Here is a 23,886-nt window from a genome sequence, read left to right on the forward strand (position 1 = left end):
CAATTTGGGTGCAACGGCTTGGAAAGATCGGTCCCCTCGGATTTTAAAACGACTGTGGGGGACCACTAAAAGGTTTTGGTTTGCTGACCTCAGGTTACGAGTGGAGGTATGTGTATGAATCAGATCAGCAATGTAGGGGGGGGGGGGGGGGGGGGAGGCGTCTCTGTAATGCTCTAAAAGTTAAAACTAGAATTTTAAAATGGAACCTGAATCTGATTGGTAGCCAGTGCAGCGACTTTAAAACAGGGGTCATATGAGCACCCTTGTTTGAGCGGGTCAGTAGCCTCGCTGCAGAGTTTTGAACAACCTGTAGGCGGGCTAGCCCTTTCATGTTTAGACAAGTAAACAGGCTGTTACAGTGGTCAAGTCTTGCAGAGATAAAAGCATGCATTATCATCTCGAGTTCACTTGTTGACACGATGGATCTAAGTTTGGAAATGTTCCTCAAGTGAAAAAAACAGGTTCTTACTGTCTGATTTAAATGTCCCTCCAAAGAAAAAGCTTCATCAAAAATGACACCCAAGTTTCTAAGGTTATGTTTCTGTGAGGAACCTAAGTCACCCAGTTTCTGTTTTGGCAGGTTTAGCTGTAAGCAGTTATTGTTCAACCATTGTTTAATGTTGGTTAAACAGACTGCTTACACAAGACACAATATAATCCTATAAACTGGGCTTCAATATTACCCACATGTTCTGTGTTCTTATTTATTGACAATGACCATAGAATAAAATATGAAGGCATCAAATTGAACTTTCAAGGGAGTAATATGACGGCTTTAGGACCCTAACGTCACCCTTCTTCAGGAAGAGGGCGTCGGCTCGGTAGCCGGTGGAGGAGGAAGGTGCTGTGACTGGCGAGCTGCTCGCGCAGTGACGCGTACAACCGCGAGGTCAGGACATTGGCGCGAGCGATGCGAGTCAGGGGCTGCGAGGAAACAGACTAGAGAGAAACACCTCAGCCGGGTATCGTCTTGTTTCAGCGGTGTGAAAAGAAACACAGTGCAGTGAGCATGTCGGTGCTAGCTTTGCAAGAGTATGAATTCGAGAGACAGTTCAACGAGGACGAAGCTATCCGATGGATGCAGGAGAACTGGTAAGGCTACACTGTAATCTTAGCGCCCCGTTTATAATCCCATATATAGCAATGAACGGTTTTTCTACAGCACATTCAACGCGCCGTGCTCGTGCTAAATGTGTGTTGGAGCCTGTCGCGTGGAACATACATCCACCTCGTTTACCGGGATTAAACCTAGCCGTATCCTCTTACATCAGCCTCTTTGTCATCATCCGCGAATTTCTGACTGCTTCATAAAATGAACAAATTCATGCAGGCCTTCAGCCGCGTGCGAAAACGCCGCTCTGCCACATTTCAGTCTGTCTGCTCTCATTGGATGCTACATGCTTTTCCACTGTTGCATTGTGCATCTTTCATGAGAAGGATTTGTCCTTGAATTCCTGTGATTTATTCTCCCGGCATCACTGCCGCGATAGTATTATAAAGGTCATCCATTCCTCCAGCTGTCGCACCGCCATCCACTCACTGGATCCACGCACCACTCATCCAGTATGTTTTTATCCACTGATTGACTGATTTTCCATGGTCAAGAGTGGGCACCAGTCATGGTTTATTTTTGTCCTTTAAAATAAAGATATTTGTTATTAATTTAGGAATTATTTGTTCTGTGTTTTAAAACAGTTTATTTTTCATTATGAGTCATATATTGATTGTTTTCAATCAATGGAGTATAAAATGATTAAAAACTGTCATCACAAACCCCAGACTCTAAGGGGTCTAATAGCGTGCTTGGTCCAATACATTTCCTATGTAAATGAAAAGAGAAAGTGTTTGGAGCTCTACTTTAAACAAAATGGCTGGAACTATTATTAACCTATCAAAATTGTTGATATTTTATTGATTGAGTAATAACCCAGTTCTGTTAGCTCTAAATAAGACGCCTTTCCAAATGAAAGAATATGAAATCCCAATTAACCTAAAGATTAATTGCTACACAAAATATAAGAGACTAACTTGCAGCAAAAGCCTTTTTTAACCATACTAATTGGAGTAACTGATGAATCACAGCTTCCCACAAATCAATTGTGTGTTCTTCCTCTAGCCGTAAACATGCATTTTTTTTAAACAGCTTTTTTTTTACAATAGAGTGTATAAGTTGACCTTTTACAGACATTTCATTTTTAAGTATCTTGTTAGGGGGAGGAAAAACAAAGCAAAACAAAAATCTGAGTGATGTTAAGAAACTGGATTAGCAGTTCTCCACATGCTGCAGATTCTGTTAGAGTGGCCTTTCAAGTTGCAGCTGATCTACAGAACAGAAGGACTATTCTCCCAACAGCTGTCCAAGGTGGTGTGGATGGAGTATATATGAGAAAGCAGGATGAGATCCTTTCGTGGAAGGCAGCTGAATATTCTTGTTTTCTTCTTCAAAATAAGAGTGAGGTGGCTTGTCCTCAAAATACCCTGTACTAGTACAAGATGCTGCAAATTAAAGCTGAAGTCACCTTCTGGCATCGTTGTTCATTGATAAGAAGCGTCAATATTTAAAATGTCTCATTGTTTACTTAGGGTGGTGTCTGCTATGCTTTGCACAATCTGTAACATTACTCCAGGCTGAAATTTCCCTGTTGCTACTAACGGATGAGTAAATATTCTTCATGATTGTGTGCAGTCATGCATTGCAATCGTGGGTCATGTACTGGTCTGTCCACCCATCTTTTGCATGAATTAATAGAGGGTTATTTTTGTCCAGGTCCACGCCAGGTTGAGCAAGAAATGGTTCCAAGCAAAACAAAATGATTCATGGGTAAAGTTAGTATGAGCTTCATTCACTGGTAGTGGGTTTTTAGAAGGCAGCACACAGAAAGTAAGAGGTATTTGTCTAGCTTCATCTGTTTCAACTGCCTGATAAAAGGCAGATTATTTTTAAAGCATATTTTCCTTGAGTGCTTGGAATGAGTTATAGAACAGTTTCAGTCTTATTCAGTAAAATTAAACCTGTGTGTGAGTGTGAGAGAGAGAAAGAGACCGAGCGAGAGAGAGAGTGAGTGAGAGACCACATGGGAGTAATGTGTAGGAGCTGTCCATACCCTAGTACTGACAACCAACCAATAACGTTCATCTTCTGATGTCTGCTGACAGAGAATTAGCCAATCAGGTTGCAGCTGATCTGTGATGACCTCTCTCTGCTATTCCTGTAGTGGAAGATGTCAGACAGGGCCAGTGCACATGGCTAATAGAGACAACAACTATGGAAAGAGGGACTGTATAAGTTTATGAGTTGACATTAGGAATGTAATAAAGGGTGACATGTTTTTATGGTTTAAGGGTGAGACATAAGGAGCTCTTATGAAAGCATGTGCCTTAGAAAAAAAAAATGCCTCTGTTTAATGGTTAGCTCAGTGCAGTACTTAAACCACCACACAATAACTTTAATCTAATTTGCACAGTTTGCGTTTATGTATTTATTTTGTGTATTTATCCTGCAAACCATTAACAAGGCCAAGTGCAAATATGAACTGATTTCAGTTCATATTTGCAAAAGCAAATGTCAAGAATTGCATACAGATCTCTGGCTTGGCTGTTTTCAGTCTTGTTTGACTAGAAGAACAGGAGGATCCCTTTTGATGGATGTGCCAGGGAATAATTCAGACTCTGAAGGTAAGGCAGATCATATATTTATCATATAACATATGTATCTGATATTTATCTTTGGAAATCACAATAAATGTTTATTTTGCATTGCATTTAACTGGCTATTGAGTAGACGCGTGAGTTATATAAAAGCTTGTGTGCATGACAGAGGAGTCATTGATAAAGCATGAAATTGGCCCTGAAGTTAACACCATTAGACTGTGACTGTTGAACATAGTTATGTAATAGTGTTGATGATGATAAGCTGGAAAAACAAACAGCTCTAAAACTATTCTATTAGTCAAAAGCAAAGATATCTTTAATCAGAATATTTGTTACACTGTTGTTACATTTTTCTCCTAATATTTCCATGTACTGTATTCTCATTGTTGAATATAGGAAAGCATCAGCTTTAGTCATGACGGTCATTTACATTTCAAGCAAAATGTATGTTAACTGAACCATGAATCCTGTTCTTTGGCTGTCAGATATTATGTATTATTTCTAGTGTGGTCAGTGTTGCCTGTTTCAGTTTGTATTATTTGATGTTAAATATGCACAAGTTTATTTTTCTTGTTTCATGTTCAGCCAAGTCCCAGCTAAAGTAACCCCTCTGTTTAAAACAGGACAAGACATAAGTGTACATTGTTATATACTGTGTGTATGTCATTGTTCTGCAGGGATGAATGGAGACTGGTGCCCTGATCTAATGTCTTTGTTGGACACTGACAGGAGACAGCTCAGTATTGTATAAGAAAGGTCAAAGAGTCGGTTGAAGAACTAAGAAGAGGAGGAAGAACTAAATACTGTGTGATAACATCAGCATCTTGCCTTTTTGACAACAAAATGTATTCAGTACAATATAAACCTAAATATTATAGGGGCAGGGTGTTTTCATTTTTTCTCCACTTCAATCTTGTGGCAAAAGATTGTCTGATTTGACTTTGGTAAGGAAATTGTGGTGCACAACCCAAATTTAATTGTGATTAAGTCACACTAGGAAATTGGAAAACCAGTTTAAAATTTAAAAAACCCCAAGATAACGACTTCCATTTACCTCGGAAGTCTCAGCAGCATGTTTCTCCTGGGACCTGAGTCAGTTGAAGTCAGATGCACTCGTCAGCTAGATCATATTAATATAAGATCATTTTTTTCTTCATCTCAGTTCCTTGGCCCTTCACAACCCATTTCAACACTTAATCACTTAACACACAGTAAACCTTATGCAATGCCTGACTGTAATTGCACATATAGTGCATTTATTAACATAACTTTGCAAACTTGTCTTTGATATAAAATTGTTTAGCATAACATGTGCATCATGTTACTGTTTTGAATAAAGTCTGTTTAAAAACACATGCATGGGTTTCTGTATTTGTTGTTGCAGCTCAAATTTTGGGAAGAAATGAATAAACAAGCACTTCTCTCATTTTGATAGGCGATAGCATGTCCAGTCTAATGTGGTAATATCTGGACTGCAGTCTTTGGTTATTACATCTGGTGTGACTGTGTGACTGAACTGGTTTGTCATCACTTCAAATGAAAACACTTATCTTCCTAAATATATTAAAACCTCAGATGTGATCCAGTGCAATGGATAAAACCTGCTCCATTTCAATATTGCCTGATGTATGTTAAGATTGCAGTGTTCCTTACTATCCATAAAAGACACTTTGTTATTATTCAGTGTTATACACTCACCTTCAACCTGCTGACTCAGTCTGCACTTCCACAAACGTCATCATTTCTCATTAGCATGCAGATTGTTTAGAACCTTATGTTCTGTTTTTTGAAAATCCCCTTGTGTGGATAGCATCCCCATGGGTCTCTGCTCTTTTGATGGATCTCTGGTGATTTTGCTTTGGATTGATAACACGGGCTGCACAGTCGTAGAATACTGCAGGGAATGAATAATGAAAATTTTGAGTGTGGTCTGACTGTTAATGTTTCTTCTAAAATTTGCTTCATTTGCTGTTGCTTTATAAACGTATTTTTAGAGTAAAATAATAATGTTTAGACTCTGCCTTCATGAAATGTTTATGAATATTACTTTTAACAGTAGCATTGCTTCTTTTTAGCTAACCATTTGCCTTTCAATTCAGAAGTATCCTGGCTCACTGACTAATCTTGAAGATCATGTTTCTGGAACTCGATAAGTTGGGGAGATAGCTGTCTTCCATCACAGTTTCATATTACTTATTCAGTCCAAGTGCAGCCTTCTCCATTGTTTCGGAGTTCTCATGCCCTATTATTGTACAGATGAGACCAGTAGATGGACTGGATTAAAAAATTATGTTGCATCAGTGGTTAGTGCATAGTGGCATTTCCCATAGATTTAAACTTTTACTTGTATTGAGTAGAGTATGCACATATGCTTGAGCAACTACAGTCCAAGAAGGTGCAGTTGGACAATGTTTGATAGGATGAGATGCTCTTTTGAAAAAATATTACTATGACTCGCAAGTTGTTTGGTCCGACCAAAATGAGGAGAAAGATCTGGGATTAGTAGTGAGTCAACCTTTAAAATATGAGCAAGGGACTACACTAAAAAGTTCATTTATTATTCTGGAAATCTGTGAAAATAATAATAAAAATTCAAAAATGATTTAGCAATTGTACTTGGGCAACCACCTCAAAAACTAAAGTTAAAGTGCTTGAAATGTTAACTAGCTTGTTTTCATTTTTCTCTTGAAAAATAATATATGCATTTGTGTGCATTCTCTTATGCAACTTTTAAAAAAAATTCATGATTCAAAGCAGCGCAGACGACGTTAGAGAGATCCTTTTTGAATATTGAGTATTTTTATCCAAGAAATTATTTTTAGGTATTAGAGACACTTTGTTGTGTTTTTTAGATGATTTCCTGAATTGGATCCGTAGCTATAAGTAAATGGATGCTGCTGCCTTTGTAACAAGAGCAGCACATGGTGATGCTAATCTTTCTTGACCATGTTAACCAAGAATATGCTTCAGGCTTGATGTTTGTTCGGCCTGTTTTCTTCTCACCACTGGTGAGGCGAGGTAGAGACATGCGCTGACTCCTCGGGAACTGATGTCTGCCTGCGGTGTTGCTGCAGTTTTGTTACACTTTCAGTTTTTATTGGGCTGCCAGTAAAAATCTTTAATGCAAGCAAAAGCAGTTCATATTACAGCTATTTTGTGTTAGTGTGTATGTGTGACTTTGCAAGCCTGTGTTTATTACCTTATTTTGTTCAAGCTAGAAATGCAAAGACTGAACATTGGTATGGGTGAGATCAACCCAACTGACTGCCTTGTCATTTCTTCAACAGACCCTCTGTTAGTGTGGCCATGTAAATCACCAGCTTCTGTAGGTGTAATATGTAGGTGGCCCAGTGCTTTTTGTCCTTATAATGGATACCTTTGGTTAAAATGTACATTTAGGAAATAACACATTAAGCCCAAATTATAAACCACTAACACAAAAATATATTTCTACAGAATTTTCAGTTTTTTACTTTTTACAATCGTTTGGAAAATCTTTTCAAAACGGCACTTACATTTGTTTTTAGTTGGTGGACTTTTTGTTTCCCCATTTCCTCTGGTGAATTGCAGTTTTTCTTGAGTAGTTACATACATGAGTCAATATGGAATGAATGCAGTTGGACTACATTTCTTCTCACTGTAGTTACAAGAGTGTGTGTCTTTTTCACGTTGTACTTGATGATGTGCGTTCCAATGAAAACAAAGTTTGGGCACATAGATAACATACTGGTGATGCAATTCTCAGACTAAAGGTTTTAAAGCCATCCTTTCTTTAAAAAGAACAAATCAGTGCTACTTAATAATTAATTAATTAATTTATAAATCCTACAACTTTTGTCAATTATGTAATGACAATCACAGCTTCAGCGTGATTGTTGTGTGATAATGTCAATTATTGCACAACAAATGTTAATACTTCATGCACAAACTTCTTAAAGTAACTTTGACTTTTGTACATGCTGCTAAGTGACCTGTAAGTGCATCTCAGTGATTCTTGGATGATGACTGGTTATTATGTAACATAGTTAGATTATATTCACTGCAACTTGCGGTATTTTTTCTTTTTTTTCTCTTTTTCTGCTTGTCTGCTCTTTGACAAAGTTACTCCTTTTACTCTCTATAGGATACAGAAAGTACTGCCAAGGAGTTAACTGTCCTGAACTAAACTAAAATATTGGAAGTGTGCGCACAGATACACAGTTCTGCTGTGTGTATATAGTTGTATATGTCTTTGTGACATAGCATACACACACACACAGTTAGACACCAGCTCAGTGTCACAGGCATGCAGACTCATCCTCAGACTGCAAGCACAGGATTACATAAGACATGAAATCTCCTGGACAAGCTAATACAGATCCAAGTTTCACAGCAGGTTATCCAGCAGCTTTATACGACACTGTCAGTGGGGGAGGGGATGGCCAATGGGATCAACATTCTTATTATAATGTGCAATGTACTAAAGAAGTTAGTACATAAGTCAACAAAACCAAAACCATAAGGTGGTAGGATATGCTGGCATACTTCAACTTGATGTCTAGAACGAATTGTTTGCTATAAAACTGTAATTTGGGCTGGATGGCTTGGCTCTCCGTTTGTCATGTTTGAAGTTAGACTACTCAACTTTTACAGGCTAAAAGACCATTTTCATTGAACCTTTATGGTGGTGATAATATTGTGAGACTGTAGTGTCAGAGGACATCTCTGGAGCTGTGCTTTGTTGGCTCCATCATCAGTATTCTCTCAAAATTAAATTCCCTTTTTAAACTTTTGTTCATCATTTGGCAGCAGTGAAAAATGAGCCAACGCCCAGCGTCTGAAGCTGTAATAATGGTTACGCACCAGAGGGAGAGGGAGTGTGATGCTTTCCTGATTTGACTGAGCAGCTCTTGTAGACTACACTTTACATAGAGAGCCGGCTCTGCAGTCATAGATTTCACCTTATTTTAATGTTTTTTACCTCTAAGCTAGTGCTTCTTGTGCTCATTTAGATGAATGCAGCTGCCAGCCTTGCTGCAAGAAAGAAATCTCTGCTGATTCTGTTACTGCTTCATGCTGATCCTTCCCAAAAGAGCTCTGACTTTGTAGTTTTTTATTTGTGCTGCCTCGGCCCACTTTGGCAAACAGCAGAGTCAGGCCATTTGCCACAACCCTTTAATATATTGCACAAGTAGTTTTTACCTTGTGCAGTTTACTATCTTAATTTATTTATTAAATTATATTTTGGGAGGCATTATGACGTACTTCGAGGACTGAGGAAACTTAAGAGAGAACTGAACAGAAAACTGTAATAAGGAGTCTTAAAATATATACGGTGATCTTTACAAGCACATGCACAACGTGAGTCAGGTCTTAAAAACATGAGCGAAAGCAGCAACAAATCACTCATGACAGGTTCTAATGTGAGGGTGAGTAGCTGTGCTACATGGCTAACATTAGGCTATTTATTTTGGTTTTTTTTCCCTGCAGCCAACCAAGTAATTACATTTTGGCAAAATAAGAATTTTCTTATTCAGCTAACATTTGGCCATCTTTTTTTATTTATTTTATTTAGGACAGTGCATGTTAATGAACATAAATGTAAAAAAAAAAAAATTACATGAATGTAAACATACCAGATTATAGCCAAGTGCTAATTTCCATCTGTTGTCCTTAACCATAAAAAATAGACATAATAATTCATAAAAATTCATCATTCATTCATAATAAAAACTCCATCACCAAAATTACACATACACACCATTCTGTTCCCAAATAAAACATTAAAACTATACAACTCATACATGATCACACACTTGATTTGTCCATAACCAGTTTTTAACCTTTGCCTTAAGCAAATTGAGTGTAGAGCATTCTCTAATGGGTTGAGGAAACAGTCTTCCTCAAGGGTAGTGCTGGGCTTGTTTTATGGTACTGCCGTTGTGATCATTTGCATAGGAATTTGCTTATGGAGAGCCTATGAACAGGGGTTTTCAGCCTATGCAAATGTGGATGACACTGTGTAGGTCGAATGCTGATTGTTGGACAAGAGAGAAGGGACAGCAAAGATAATAACTCCAAAGATTAAGAAATGAAAATCACAAATGGTGACTGCAGTGGACACTTGATTGTTAGTAATACTGGGTCTTTGTATGTAGGACTTTGCAGCTGGCTGAAGGACTAAAAACGATGAAAGAGTTGCCCACAAACAGGTTGAACCACATGCTTTGAATACTGCCTCCAACAGATGCGATCTACTTGTAAATGGATTCTCAGTGGGTGCCTACGGTTTGCCAGTGTACTGGACGTGGACAATCATCATGAGGCTACTGTAGTTTCTATGAAAGTTTCATCATCACATGATCAGTGCGAGGCTCTGAGTGAACATCACCTGACTGTCTCTGATCGCTATTTGTGACAGTGTGGACGTGTTAGTGGAGACTCCAGAGCACCAACTGTGCATGCACCCTTAAGGTGGACTTCAGTCAGATTTCGAAGATCTAACACTATGGCTACTACTTTCTTGTGTTGTCTCCAGCAGCCCATGTCTGTCCCACAGAGTATAATTGTTCTTTAGTGTTTACAAACTAAATTATTATGCAGTAGACTTCTTGGTCATCATACTGGTGTTTGAGCCAAAACAAATATAAGCTAAATATTAATTTAATTAATTATTAAAAATAAATAGATAAAATGTAAAATTCTTTGCTGATGATGAAGTAATCTGTTGCAATAGTTGGTCCTTAGGCTCTAAATTTATTTTCAAAATGTAACTTGTTTGTTGGCTTGACGTTATTAAAACAAAGTACACATTGGTTTAAGTAAGTGATTATCCTGTTTTAAATTTGTGTTGTGTGGATTTCAATACTTTATATTTAGGTGGTATGTAGATGGCATTGTGAGCATTGCCAAGCATCCCTTATGTCTTCATTCAAGCATGCACTAGCAAGCAACTTACTGAAAAAGTTGCATGCTAGTGCTATATTTGTCACCTGCTGGTTGAAAGAGAGCGCTAAGAACAGAGAAAGAGTGCAGTGAGTTTTGGTTAGGTGGAAGAATCATTACTAAATCTTTGTTCTCACTCTTTTCAAAACTTTAATTTTGCATTTCACATTTAACATTAATGAACCAAGAAAATCTGCATTTTGCTTTTGAAACATGTTTGCAACCATCAATGGAGTGACAGGATGCGTGACTGCAGCTTTTTCCAACCTTATAAATAATATTTTTTAATAATAACCAAAACTACCACCAATGACTACCAATGGGCCTTGCAATTAGTCATGATCATTATTGTGCTAATTCTCATTACCATTCATCAATGGAAATGTCTGTGCATTACCATTACAGTTGGGGGAATGGCTGTAATCACAGTACTGTAAGATGGTGAAACATATATCCTTAGAGATGGTTGTAAATGGCCTCCTTGACTCCCCACTCAAACCAGTGTTGCTTTTTGTCAGGATGTGCATACCATCGTCATTGAAAGAGTGATGATGAGGTAGCTCTTCGGTGTTGTGCTATCTGCTTATCCAGAGGTGGTTTGGTTTCCCCGATGTGTAATTCACAGCAATCTTCCTGGCATTTCACCACGTACACTATATTATTCTGTTTGTGCAAGAGGATCCGATCCGTCAGGTGGACCAATTGTTGGCATAGTGTGTCGTGGGGTTTGAAAGCTACAGACACCGTGTTTTGACAAAATGCGTCTCAGCTGTTCTGTTAAAGGTTTTCATTTAGGCAGCAGTTGTCTTTCTTCTCTCCTGGATCGCCTGGAGCATTCTGTAGGTGCTTTCCCAGCTTTGACAAATGTCCAGCTGGGATAACCACACTTACTCATGGCCTTTTTGTAATGATGTCATTCTGATTCCCTGGCCGCTGTGTCTGTGGGGATGATAAGAGTCAAACATTTCTTCCCCTGAAAACGATATGTCCAGTAGGGCTGGGCGATATGGCCTAAAATCCATATCGCGATATAATTTGAAGCATGTGCGGTAACGATATATATCGCGATATATTCTTTTCTTCTGTATAACGTATTTTCCACACTATAAGGCAAACTTAAAATCTTTTAATTTTCTCAAAAATCGAGTGTGCCTTATGTATGAATTCTGGTTGTGCTTACTGACCTCGAACCGATTTGGGTGTGCAGAAATCTGTTAAAAAATGTTTTGATGCACAGTAAAGCTGGAGGATGAACGCCAACTTTTCTTCCACTCGATAAAAATTAGGGCTGGGCGATATGACCCAAAATTCATATCTCGATATTTTTTAGCTGGATGGCGATATAAGATATATATCTCGATATTTTTTTAAAGCCATAAAGTAAGAACAAAGAGAGAGTTCTTAGTCAAAGCTGTGTCCCAGATGTCACACAGGCACTTTTATTAACATAAAGCATAGATGTACATGAAAAAAACTACTCAAAAATAAATTATGAGCATTTATTAAAAATAATGCTCTATAAATAAAAGAAAAGTATGTTGTTTTTGTCCATAACAAAAAGCTCACAATTGTGCAGTCAAAATGTAAACTAAAAGACGTTGAGCATAATAACATAGGCAGATTTCACAGCTGCTCTGTTCCCAACTTCTACTGCGTGACTGACAGCCTGGAGTTTGAAATCCGCTTCAGGTGCCATTTATGGTCCTTATACACACACACAATACGGTAATATTACGTTGAAGCACAGTGCGTATTACTACGCGAGCCTCCTCGGTAGCCGCTCCGACAGTCCATCAAGCGGTGCAGCCCCGTAGCTTACCAAAGTCGTACTAAAACATTTTTTGACAGATTGCTGAGCGCCGTGTTCCACATAAAATCGGTTCGCGGTCATCAAGCACAACCAGAATTCATACATAAGGCGCGCTGTCAACTTTTGAGAAAATGAAAGGATTTTAGGCTGTGCAGCCCAGTGGGCTGCATGGCGTTAGCGTGGTTAGCTCGTTAGCATGTTGACGCCGTCCAGCCCCACGCATGGAGCAATGCGCAGTAACTCGTTAACGGAATTTTGCCGTGTTCATCTTGTCGCTGCCTGCAGGTGAAGCTATGAGGGAGGAGGGGGAGTTGTGTTCAGTGAAGGAGAGGCGAGGCGGAGTAACGTTGCGTAAAGACAAAAGTGGACGAAAGAGAGGCAAACTTGTGGCTCCACAACTATAATTATAACGTATATATCGATATAAAGGATATGGTCACATATTATATCTCGTATAAAAATATATCGATATTTTTAAAAAACTCGATATATCGCCCAGCCCTAATAAAAATTCACGTGAGGGATTCTGGTGGTCAGGGACAAATGAAATGTCATAGCAGGATGCTATACACGGGGCAAACTTCAGTCAGGTGAACAACTGAGATTATTCATCCACAATACAAGGTTAGTTATTAATATACTGCAACAACATGGGAATAGAACAGCTGCGAGAGAATTCAACATTAATGACTCAATGTTACGGAAGTGGAGGAAGCGCAGTTTTTGGCTTTCCCCATATTTCAAAAGTGCTTCATCTCTTTGCTATGACTGTCGCCTGGCATAATTTGCAGATGATAATGGTTGTAGCCGCTGCGATGCTTTCGACCAAAACAGGCGCAGTTTGATGACATCATCAACATGCGCTATCGCGATAGAGCGGTACAGTCAAAATCTCTATCGTTGGCCAAATTTATATCGTTTCTATCGTATATCGTTTATATCGCCCACCCCTAATCTCCAGCAAGCAAACAGAATCGAGTCTCTGGAGTAATCAAAATTTATGAGAGAATAAACTGAAAATGAACCTGACTAAAAGCCACAGGGTTCAAAGCTTGTGCAAAAAGTAGCGGCTTATAGCCCGACAATTACGGTAATTAAAATGTCACATAATGTCAAGTGCTTTGTGTTTTAATGCTTTTAAATTACTATTTTTAATGGACTTTTTACTTAATAGATGACAAAAGACTATTTAAAATAAAATCTGTGTAACCTTTGCCAAACTGTGACCACTGATGATAGACATGGTAATTACAAATAAATGTAAAAAATAATTTGTATCAGTAGCACAAGCAAACTGCAGTACTATGCCAGCCGTGAGCCACTCCTTGTTTCTTTGTATAATGCTAGGAAAATAGGCAGTGTGTTTGTTATCAGTGTGACACTGAAAAGTGATGAGATGCTTTCCAGATGATGATGCATGCCAGATTCTGACACCACTAGCTGAAATGCAGCCCCCAAATTATGACAGAATCTCCACCATCTTCTTCCATGTGGTTGTAGAAACTCACTTTTGTACCTCTCTCCTAAGCTTCTCTGTACATCATAACAATATTTTTGTTTGTTTTTTGAAAATTCAATAGTCTTTGAAACCAAAAATTTCAAATGTGCAGTAATCACTCCATACGCTGCTGATTTTTCACCTTTCCTCCCCATTTCCCTTCTGTAAGGCTCCTTGACAGCCACCCTTTCACCAAGACTATTTCCAATAAGCCTTCAACAAATAGTAGATGGAACAACTGAAAAGCCAGATGCATCTGATGTATCTTTATTTATTTGTTTACTTACTCATTTTTGTATTTCTAAAGGACATGACTTTTACATAGTGTTCATCCGTTATCAATGTTTTTTAAGAAAATGCTCAGGGATAAGGACTGAGAAGTTGTGAATAATAAGCCAGTGTTTACAGAAAAAGGGCTCCAGAGAACCTAGCGAATTAGTGCTCGAGTGCTTAAAAAAATACCAGAAAGCCTGGCTTCTAGGAAGTACAATATTAAAAAAAAAATGAGGGGTAGCTCAAGGCACATTACTTTAACTCAATAAATTCCTTTATAACATGACATCTAATTTGATAACCTTCAAAAACTAATGGCCCTAACAGAATAAGCGAGGCTTGGACACTAAAGGGTAAATTTATTTTGCCCCATCTTTAGATGATTTCATTGTACTCATAAGGAGTTCTATATATGGCAAATGGACTGATTCTTATATAGCGCTTTTCTACTCTCCCGAAGTACTCAAAGCGCTCTATACAACATGCCTCATTCACCCATTCACACCCACTCATACAAGCACTTCTATACACAAGTGCAAACTAACCTGCATTCACACACATTAATTTGGGGTTAGTATCTTGCCCAAGGATACTTGACATGCAGACTGGGGAAGCCAAGGATCGAACCACCGACCTTCCGATCAGTAGCTGATCTGCTCTACCACCTGAGCCACGGCCACCCCTTTGAAATCACAGCTTAGACTATGTTCATCGTGCTACCCTTTGACCTTTAACCTTGAATGACAGTAAACCAAAGGGTAATGCTGAGATTGTTTCTCCTTTGCAATCCCCTCCAGCCACTCCACATTATATAGGGCACTGTATTGTGTGTTGCTCCGTTCCCCCCTCCTTCCTGTGTAGTTGAAAAACAGTGATGTCATTCTGCAGTCCAACCCTGTTGACATTCTGTAAATGCAGCTGAATTTGACTTTGACAGGTTTGTCCTTTGTTCTTCAGAGGTGGTCTCAAGCATTTTATGGTCTCCTGCAAGAACAGTTAGGTGACATCCTATATCCTTTGTTGAAAGATGGAAAATAAAGAGTTGATACACTATGTGATGGTAAAAGTATTCATTTATTCAGTTTGAAAAGAGAAAGGGCATCAGCAGCACTACTTTTTTATCTTCTAGCATTGGTTGACCCATAACCATCTACTGACATACACCTTAACCTGACTGACCGTCTTACACAACCCTCCTGTATTGAAATTACAAAGTGGGATCCTAAAGTTAGCATCAAGTTCATTCTTGAAGTTCATTTTTGAGAAACTGATGTCATGGAATTAAAGATTTAACTGATTATTGTCACATAGCCTTTTACATTTTTTTTTTTTTAAAAGAAAATAAATTACGCCTTTTTTGTGTGGCTACATTCTTGATCAGCAAATTTTAGCGCTGTTGTCGAGAGTGTCATCTGCTAAGGAAGCAGAACAGGTTTGTTCACTGTGTACAAGGTTGCACATGTGTGGGCTCTGTGAGAAATGTTCAGCAGTGTTAGCAATGTAAGTCTTAACCCTTTAAAGCCAACTATATCATGTTTAAAACACGCGTTTTTGGGACGTCTACATCAGTGTGAACCCCCATCCCATGGAAAACTGAAATAAATTGCATGATATGCTTTTAAAGAATAAGCTGCAAAAAATGCCTGATGTAGTACTCCTGTGCTTATATACCATATATCACAATTCAATTGGCAATTCTGTTTAGAGGCCTTATTTTAATTTTGTATAATAAAGCACTAAATACCTAGGGCTTAAAATCACGTTGTTGTCTTTGTATAACCTCTAAATAACAACACAAACCTCACTGAAGTGGAACATCACTCCTTGGGCTACTTTTACTCAGCTAATTAATCCCAGAGCTGTTGGTCGAGCTCCAAGAATGCCTCATTCCTAGTTGCTGTGCACTGTCCTCTTGACAGCAAACACAATGTTTTTTTGTTTTTTTTAATGTTTCCAAGGTTGCTGCTGCTGATATTTCTTTTTTCCAGTATCACCCTGCTGTTACATACATATATCTACTTCTGGCTACCCTGCTGTAGGTCTGATGCCTGACTAACCTGGAACCTACTAACTTACTCTCATAAGGTTTATTTTCCTGAAGGTTTCCTGGGGGGTTATTTTCTTGGCTATGCTGCTCGAAGCAGTTACTCTGCTCTCTGTCCAATAGAGCAGATCGTTTTTCGACAATGCTGGTTTAGTGTTTTTCAGCCCTATTCAGCATCCAGTCTGTCAAGTCAGATTACCTGCACCTTGTAATTGTGCTGAGCACTGGCAAATACTTTTCTTTAGATTCAGTTGAGCCAGGTGGTGTTTCACTGACAAGTCAATTAACACAAATTTAGATCACAGGATGGGAGGAGCTGAAACTGAATCCCGGCAATAGCAATTAACTTGCAGCAAAGTATTAAATGGCAGTTGGAACTGGACTCTGATCATTAAATCATTGCTTCAGGCATTGCATGTGAAGTCACTTTATTATGTAAAACATGTCTTGTGTACATTATGAAGCAGTGCTGGAAGAAGAACTTCTGTGCATACAAAAATTACATTGTTAGAAATGATTACTTTATGGTGGGAATAAATTGCAAATAAATGCTGCTTTCATTTAAAATGTCAGTTTTTTTCCCCTCATAGTATCTAAGGATGAAGCTTGAAAATGTTTGTTTCTTCTTTGATGGATTACAGTAGAGTGCAAGTCTTAAGCAGTGAATGGAGCAATTTATTGAAATCCAATCGTACATGAAAATATAGTGTATATATTAAAAAAAGAAGCTTGAAAGTCAATATGTTGTGTAAACCTTTATTGAGGAATAAAAGGTGGAATAAAGCCAGAGCTCTCGTAGGCAAGTTTTTTGGAATTTCTTCAAATAGTGTCCAAGCTTCTTGATGGACATTCCAAAGCTCTTCTTTGGATGTTGGCTGCCTTTTCTTCTGCTCTCTGTCAAGATGGTTCTACATCTGAAGAATGTTGAGGCCCAGACTCTGGGAAAGCCAATCCGTGATTGATAGAAAAACATACAGTGGAATACAGTCAAGATATGCTTTCACTGGATTGCTGTTGCCAATCATATATATGGTGCATCAGAATCTAGCGTTGACCTCAGCCTCTTCTTCCTGTTTCCTTTTCTTAAGAGTTGCTTTTTGACAGCCATCCTTCCATTTCTGATGGGTTTTCACCAAAGAGTAGATGGATCAACTGAAGGCTGTCACATCTTTGCTGTATTTCTTTCCTATTTCTCAAGGATATGACTTTGAGATACTGTCCATCTGCTGTATATAGCTTTTTAGGCCTGCCACTTCTTTCTCCACCTATCTAGCTTTTTAAAATCTTTAAGGGAGATACAGCTCTCTATGCCAAATGTGTGGCTAATAACTCTGGTTACGGTCAACAAGGAATTGCCTTGTGGGTGCAAAAACACTACTGTCAAACGGTGTTATCTTTGGCTTTTTTCCATGAGTTCAGCTAAAGAAATGGGAACAGATTAAGTTTTTTACAGCAGGCTGCTAGTAACAAAGTGCCTAAAGATACAATTTAAAAAAGGTTCTATGCTAAATTGTCTGTCTGTTTTGTGTAGACAAAACAGCGGCCAATCCTTAGTTAGGTACCGTTTTATGCTTGAATGATTCATAAGTTAGTCTAAAGTGACTTTAAAAGCATTCATCTAAAAAAAGTGAGGTACAAGTAGTGGACTGAAAATGAGTGAAAAGGAACCAGTGTCCTAAGAAAAACTTTGAAAGATTGTCAGAAAGTTCTGAAACCTTTTGCTCAAGATCGCTTTACAAGAACGTCTGACGTCTTTGGGAGCAAAATATAAAGAACTGATGGGTGTTTCAAGACTTAACGTTCGGCTATTTTAGTCACTTTAGTGATACTTTATAATAGAGATGGACCGATCCGATATTACGTATCGGTATCGGTCCGATACTGACCTAAATTACTGGATCGGATATCGGAGAAAAATAAAAAATGTAATCCGATCCATTAAATATCATGAAAGCACCTCGCAAAACTTGCAACACACCGTAACTCACCTCAGAACGTTAGCAGTCGGAGCAGTATGCATCACGTGATAGAGCGGCTGTGGCATGCCGGACCTGTTGGTGGTCTGGATAGCATGTGGAGCTTCGCTAGCAACCTGGCATTTCATCTCCGACAAAGTTATCCCCGAGAGAAGTAAAGCAAGTGTGTAAGTCCATCTCTGAATGTTTGTAAAGCATTCCCACGTTAAGCTTAACAAGCGACTGCCTCTCGCTCTCCGGCTGCTACTTCAATCGTGAAACTGCTTAAATGATCAGCTGATCGGCTTTTCTGTCGCGAGTCCGTCTCTCTTGTTTGTTTTTGGCCCACTTTGCACCAGAAAGAGGAAACCAGCGGCTGAACAACAGCAGCACGTTTAAGCTTGATAAGCTGTTGTTAGAATTTATTTAATATTTCTTTCTACACCAGGATCTTCTTCTACGTAGCTGACGCTGGTAACTGTGCAGGGGCGGATCTAGCAAAGTTTAGCCAGGGGGGCCGATAGGGCATGAACAGGGAAAAGGGGGCACAAAGACGTACTTTTCTTTCTTATTCTCATTTAAAATGTCGAGCTTTTAATAAATAATTATCTGACACCCAAAGTTTTAATTTGATGTAAAATGAATAGAAGTCCATTACTGTATATAGTAACTATTAAGTCTAATATATATCCTAGTAAGCTATAGTACTTTTTACTTTGGGAAGGTACCATCTGTGCAGTCTGCAATTTTGTTGAAGAAAGATGTTGAATCTATTTAATATTTCTTGAAAAATAATTGATTTCTGTGCATTTTTTTTCACACTGCATCAAATTAAGGTTGATTACGTCGATTAAGCATCATGAGGTGGCGCGTGAGGGGTGGTTCCTTATTTTTTATTTATTTATGTTTGTTGTTGCTGGGAGTTGGAACCCTATTAGTTAGGTTGCTTAATATTTACGCTAAGTACTCTTTAAAATACCAGAATAGGGAGGATGGTGTAGGTCTAAGTTTATTAGATTGATCAGTATTGCTGAACTATGAAATATTTTTTTTGTATACAGGTATAACAGAATAGCTTTAGTGTAGTTGTTGTTTTAAACTTGAGTATGAACTTGCAGACTTGCAAAATGCAGCAAGATATTTTAAAAAACAGTTTTGTTGATTAAAAAAACACTATATCGGATTCATATCGGTATCGGCAGATATCCAAATTTATGATATCGGTATCGGTATCGGACATAAAAAAGTGGTATCGTGCCATCTCTACTTTATAACCTTCATTCCTAATTTGTTGCATTGAACATCAGTCTATCAGTATATTTTCCTGTGTATAGTAAGTCATGCTTTCTCTTTTTGTTGCTTGCAGGAAGAAGTCCTTTCTCTTCTCTGCACTCTATGCTGCCTGTATCCTCGGGGGCCGCCATGTCATGAAACAAAGGGAGAAGTTTGAGTTGAGGAAACCATTGGTGCTGTGGTCACTCACCCTCGCTGTATTCAGGTAAGAGGGTTAACATTTGTTTAATGATTATTTAATGTAAACTGACTTCAGTTGTCAAACGTAGCAGCGTTTCACAACAACTAGAAACAGTAGCAATGTGCACAGTAAGAAAACCTCAGCCTTGTAGAAAGTGCTAGAAATACAAACATTTTAGCTATAATGTGGGAAGCGCTTTCACACTTTTAACACAAATTATTGTCTGTATATGTATGTCCTCCTCACCCCCATGTAGTATTTTTGGTGCCATCCGTACTGGGAGTTACATGATGTACATCCTGATGACGAAAGGGCTAAAACAGTCAGTTTGTGACCAGAGCTTCTACAACGGGCCTGTCAGCAAATTCTGGGCATATGCTTTTGTACTCAGTAAAGCACCAGAGCTGGGTAAGTCCATTTCATTTATTTATTTATTTATGTTAAGTATCTTTTGCATATTTTTTTCTACAATACTGCAAATACTGTAAAAGGCTGATGATGTCATCACCCCGTCAAGCAGGTGGTCAACATGGTCACCCAAGTTTGTGAATTTGATAACTTAAGAACCAAGCGGCATACGGCCTTCAAACTAATACTAAAAGTGTATTTACTAATAATCTTGGACGAGTTTAAATCCCAGAAACCTCAGTCTTAAGGTCAGGGGTCAGAGTTTCTGAAAATCGTCTGAATGTGATGACTGAAGAAGAAAGTCACCTACAATTTTGAAATTGATACAATAGGTGTATCTGCTAGGAGGCTGATGGATACAATTGGCCACCACCAGTACACTTCTTTTTAAAGATTTTGTGTGAATACAATTTTATTTTTGCTCATCTTTATCTTCCTAGTGTCAGATCTGCAAGCCTAAACCTAGAGCAGTTGTTCCTCTCAGCAGGAATAAAGAGTGGCAGATGCCATGTTCTCTCTGTCTGGCTAATGTCCAAACTATCATGTTGTGAAGTCTGGAAACTGGAGACTTGGTTGTTTCTGTATCTACTAGGTACAGAAAGGTGCAGGCGGCTTAGGGAAACATAAGAAGGTGGACAGAGACCTTTTTGTCATGGGTGGATGTCTCTCTAGATATGTCACTAAAAATTCGAGACACTGCAATCCCATTGCACATTCTAAAAACGAACACAAGGCACATATAAGTAGTTATGTTCAATGAAGTACTGCTCTGTTTCATCAAAATACCACTATTATCAGGACCAAAAATATGTATGGCTTGGCTTTAAGGATTTGAGTTGAGTACTCATTTAAGAGCTACAGGTCAGAAGCCAAATTTTTGGCACCGTGCTCACATCTTTTAGCCATCCACTTTTGCCAATACACACTCATATGGACAACATCTTCATCTGTGATTCCAGGTGAATTAACACTACAACTATTGCAATAAAATCAGGTGGAAAATAACATAAAATTTATAACAGTAAACTCAGGTTTATTTGTAGTAAACTGGCTGCTGCAAGCCTTAATAAATCAATATAAATAATAATCATGTTTGAATGATTAAGTAATTCATAATTTTGCATTGTAAAAGAGAAATTCCCACAAATGCCCTATTATGTGCATAATAGGGCAAATTCTAGCAGTATAAATATAATACCAAAACAGTACTTTGTGCTGTCACTGACTGGTTTCCTGGCTTAGAATGGAACTTGGGGTCTGAAGGTTACATGACAGTAAGCATGGCGGTGTCAGTGTGACCTTGGTAAATATGTGACTAGTGGAACCTTACTTGGTTATTAAAAGTCTCTATTATGCTTGAGTTAATCATGCTTTGTGTTAAAATCCCAACTGTTTAACATACTGCAATTACTGCAGGATTAGTTTTCCATGCATTTAAAGTCATTCAGCCACTACATTCACTAATATATATATTGCAATATTTTTGACTGATGTAAAAAAATAAAAATGTAGGTAAGTGTACATTTACATTTATACATAAATTTGAAAACAAAAGCCCCAAATTTTCATAAGGAAAAATACATTTTGTAACCTGGAAACCACTGATATGAAGCATTCATATTATGGTGTTTTGTATTTGTAGCAGTACTTTACTATGTACTTTGTTGTAATAGGGCATGTTTTCTGTTTTTTCAGCTTTTGCAGTTACCGCAACTGTTTATTGTAGAGTACTTATCGGCCTTAGCCTTGTTATGGGTGATAAATGGTATAATAAAAACTGCTTTTGCTGCCACTTGTATTTGTGTTTATCAGTTTATTGGGTCCTAAGTTGTCAAACATTTCAGTGCTTCTCTGTGTGTGCCTAAAGCTTTGTGTTTTTACACAGCTTTGCATATTTGAGAGTGATTTGTATCACAGCCAGTTACTTTTTGTTGGACAAATAATAACCATGTTCCTTTTTCTGCTGCTCCGTCCTGTCTTATCCACTCCTAACTTCCACTCTCCTATTCGCAGGTGACACTCTGTTCATTGTCTTGAGGAAACAGAAGCTCATCTTTCTCCACTGGTACCACCACATTACTGTGCTGCTCTACTCCTGGTACTCCTACAAGGACATGGTGGCTGGCGGCGGGTGGTTCATGACCATGAACTACTTGGTCCATGCTGTCATGTACTCTTACTACGCACTGCGTGCAGCTGGTTTCAAGCTGTCACGCAAGTTTGCCATGTTCATCACACTGACCCAAATCACACAGATGTTGATGGGCTGCGTAGTCAACTACTTGGTGTACTCGTGGATGCAGCAGGGCCAGGAGTGTCCATCCCACATGCAGAACATTGTTTGGTCCTCCCTCATGTACCTCAGCTACTTTGTGCTCTTTGTCCAGTTCTTCTTTGAAGCCTACATCGGCAAGTCCAAATCATCGGCTATGGCTGCCACAAAGAAAAGCGAGTAAAAAATAAATGCCATAAGTATGAAAAGAAGGAAGATAATGTAAAAAGGGAGTTTGAAATTGAGAGCAGGGACCAGTGTCTTGAGAAATGAATGGGTTTAGGTGTGAGAGAGGTGGCATATAGCCCACGAAGTCTAGTGGGAGTGGGAGGGTCATGAAATGGTTGGTGTTTGTGCTTGAGCATTATTACTAATGTGCAGGTCTTTAAAAAAAACAAAATAAAAAAACAAAAAAAAAAAACATTGAAGGTTCTGTCTCCCTTGAGGGATGCTATAGAAACAGCACCACCATGATCAGAAGCCATCACAATCTGTCCACCTGAAGTTTAAAAGCCCCCATTTTAAATTCACATTTAAAAGTTTTTCCAAATGTAAAGGATAACAAAAGGATCAAAATCACCAGATTAAAAACAAATTACATCTACCACAAGTATAAGTTTACTTATATAGTATATATATATATTTTTAAATATATATGTATATTGAAAAAAAGAAGGTATATGTGAAGATGGAGTTAACATTAACACAGGCCATCTGAGTATGTTTTTGTTTGTGTGTCTGTCTGTCGTCAGTGGTTTTTTTTTGGTTAGATCTGTCAAAGCAAAAGTTTGGATCGCTGGTGAGTACATGGAGCTGAAGTGTTGGTGGTTGAGGTGAGCTGATGGGGTGAACGGCACTGTGTCGTCTGTCTTACATTGCAAAATGCGATATTTTTCTCAGGTCTTAGGTTATTTCTTTCTTAATATAATATGCATATCAAGACAAAGTAGACATGTTTAACATCTGCACCACTTTACAGTATGGCTGAATTTCATCTAGAATGTCTGCATAATTGAGAAAAAAAAGTATGAATGGAGCTGATTGGACTGACTGTTGACCACACCGCTCCCGGCCGTGATGGGAAACAGATGCTGACAGTGCCCTGCTTCACCACTTGTCATGACCTTGCAGAAGTTGCCGACCACACTTGGAAAATTACTTGCCATTGACTTCCAAGCACTTCGCTGTGTTAAAGTGTCCCTACCAGTGACGAAACCAGTCTGTTGGACAATGAATGCTTAAATGGAGGAAGAGCATATTTCTGTCTAGCAAAAGAAAAAAAATTCAAACATGCAAATTGTCAAAATCTGCTGTATTGAAAAAATAGTATGTATCCTTAATGGTGTCTGTTGTGCTATTGTGCGTTTGCACTGTATCAATGTAAAAAATATGTTGCTGACAAACTTAACATATGAACAAAGTGCAAAAATGTGACATGCCTGTGTTTGTTTTGTTTTTTTCCTCTTGGTATTGCACACCATTGAAACTATTTTAGTGCTAAACCTGAAAAGCCATCTAAAGTACTACTAAGCATTTGAAATTAAGAATGACCAGAGTTTAATTATCACTCCCAGACA

General features: G+C 38.4%; 1 protein-coding gene across 1 annotated transcript; it reads left to right on the forward strand.

Annotated features, from left to right (window-relative positions):
• The first annotated feature begins 788 nt into the window (after positions 1 to 788).
• On the forward strand, positions 789 to 23,743 carry elovl6 (ELOVL fatty acid elongase 6). The gene is made up of 4 exons (XM_026182472.1): positions 789 to 1,092; positions 19,522 to 19,653; positions 19,886 to 20,037; positions 22,051 to 23,743. The coding sequence occupies exons 1-4, from the start codon at positions 1,010 to 1,012 to the stop codon at positions 22,491 to 22,493; spliced, it is 810 nt and encodes a 269-aa protein (XP_026038257.1). The 5' UTR covers positions 789 to 1,009; the 3' UTR covers positions 22,494 to 23,743.
• Positions 23,744 to 23,886: the final 143 nt, after the last annotated feature.

This window comes from Astatotilapia calliptera, chromosome 2 (genome assembly GCF_900246225.1).
Source record: "Astatotilapia calliptera chromosome 2, fAstCal1.2, whole genome shotgun sequence".
Classification (NCBI taxonomy): Eukaryota; Metazoa; Chordata; class Actinopteri; order Cichliformes; family Cichlidae; genus Astatotilapia; species Astatotilapia calliptera.

What these genes read in the sequence shown, in the direction of transcription:
- elovl6 (XM_026182472.1), top strand. Translation starts at nt 1,010, where the DNA reads ATGTCGGTGCTAGCTTTGCAAGAGTATGAATTCGAGAGACAGTTCAAC. An exon ending in CGATGGATGCAGGAGAACTG is followed by an intron (nt 1,093 to 19,521) that starts GTAAGGCTACAC and finishes TGTTGCTTGCAG; the next exon opens with GAAGAAGTCCTTTCTCTTCT. An exon ending in CAGTAAAGCACCAGAGCTGG is followed by an intron (nt 20,038 to 22,050) that starts GTAAGTCCATTT and finishes TCCTATTCGCAG; the next exon opens with GTGACACTCTGTTCATTGTC.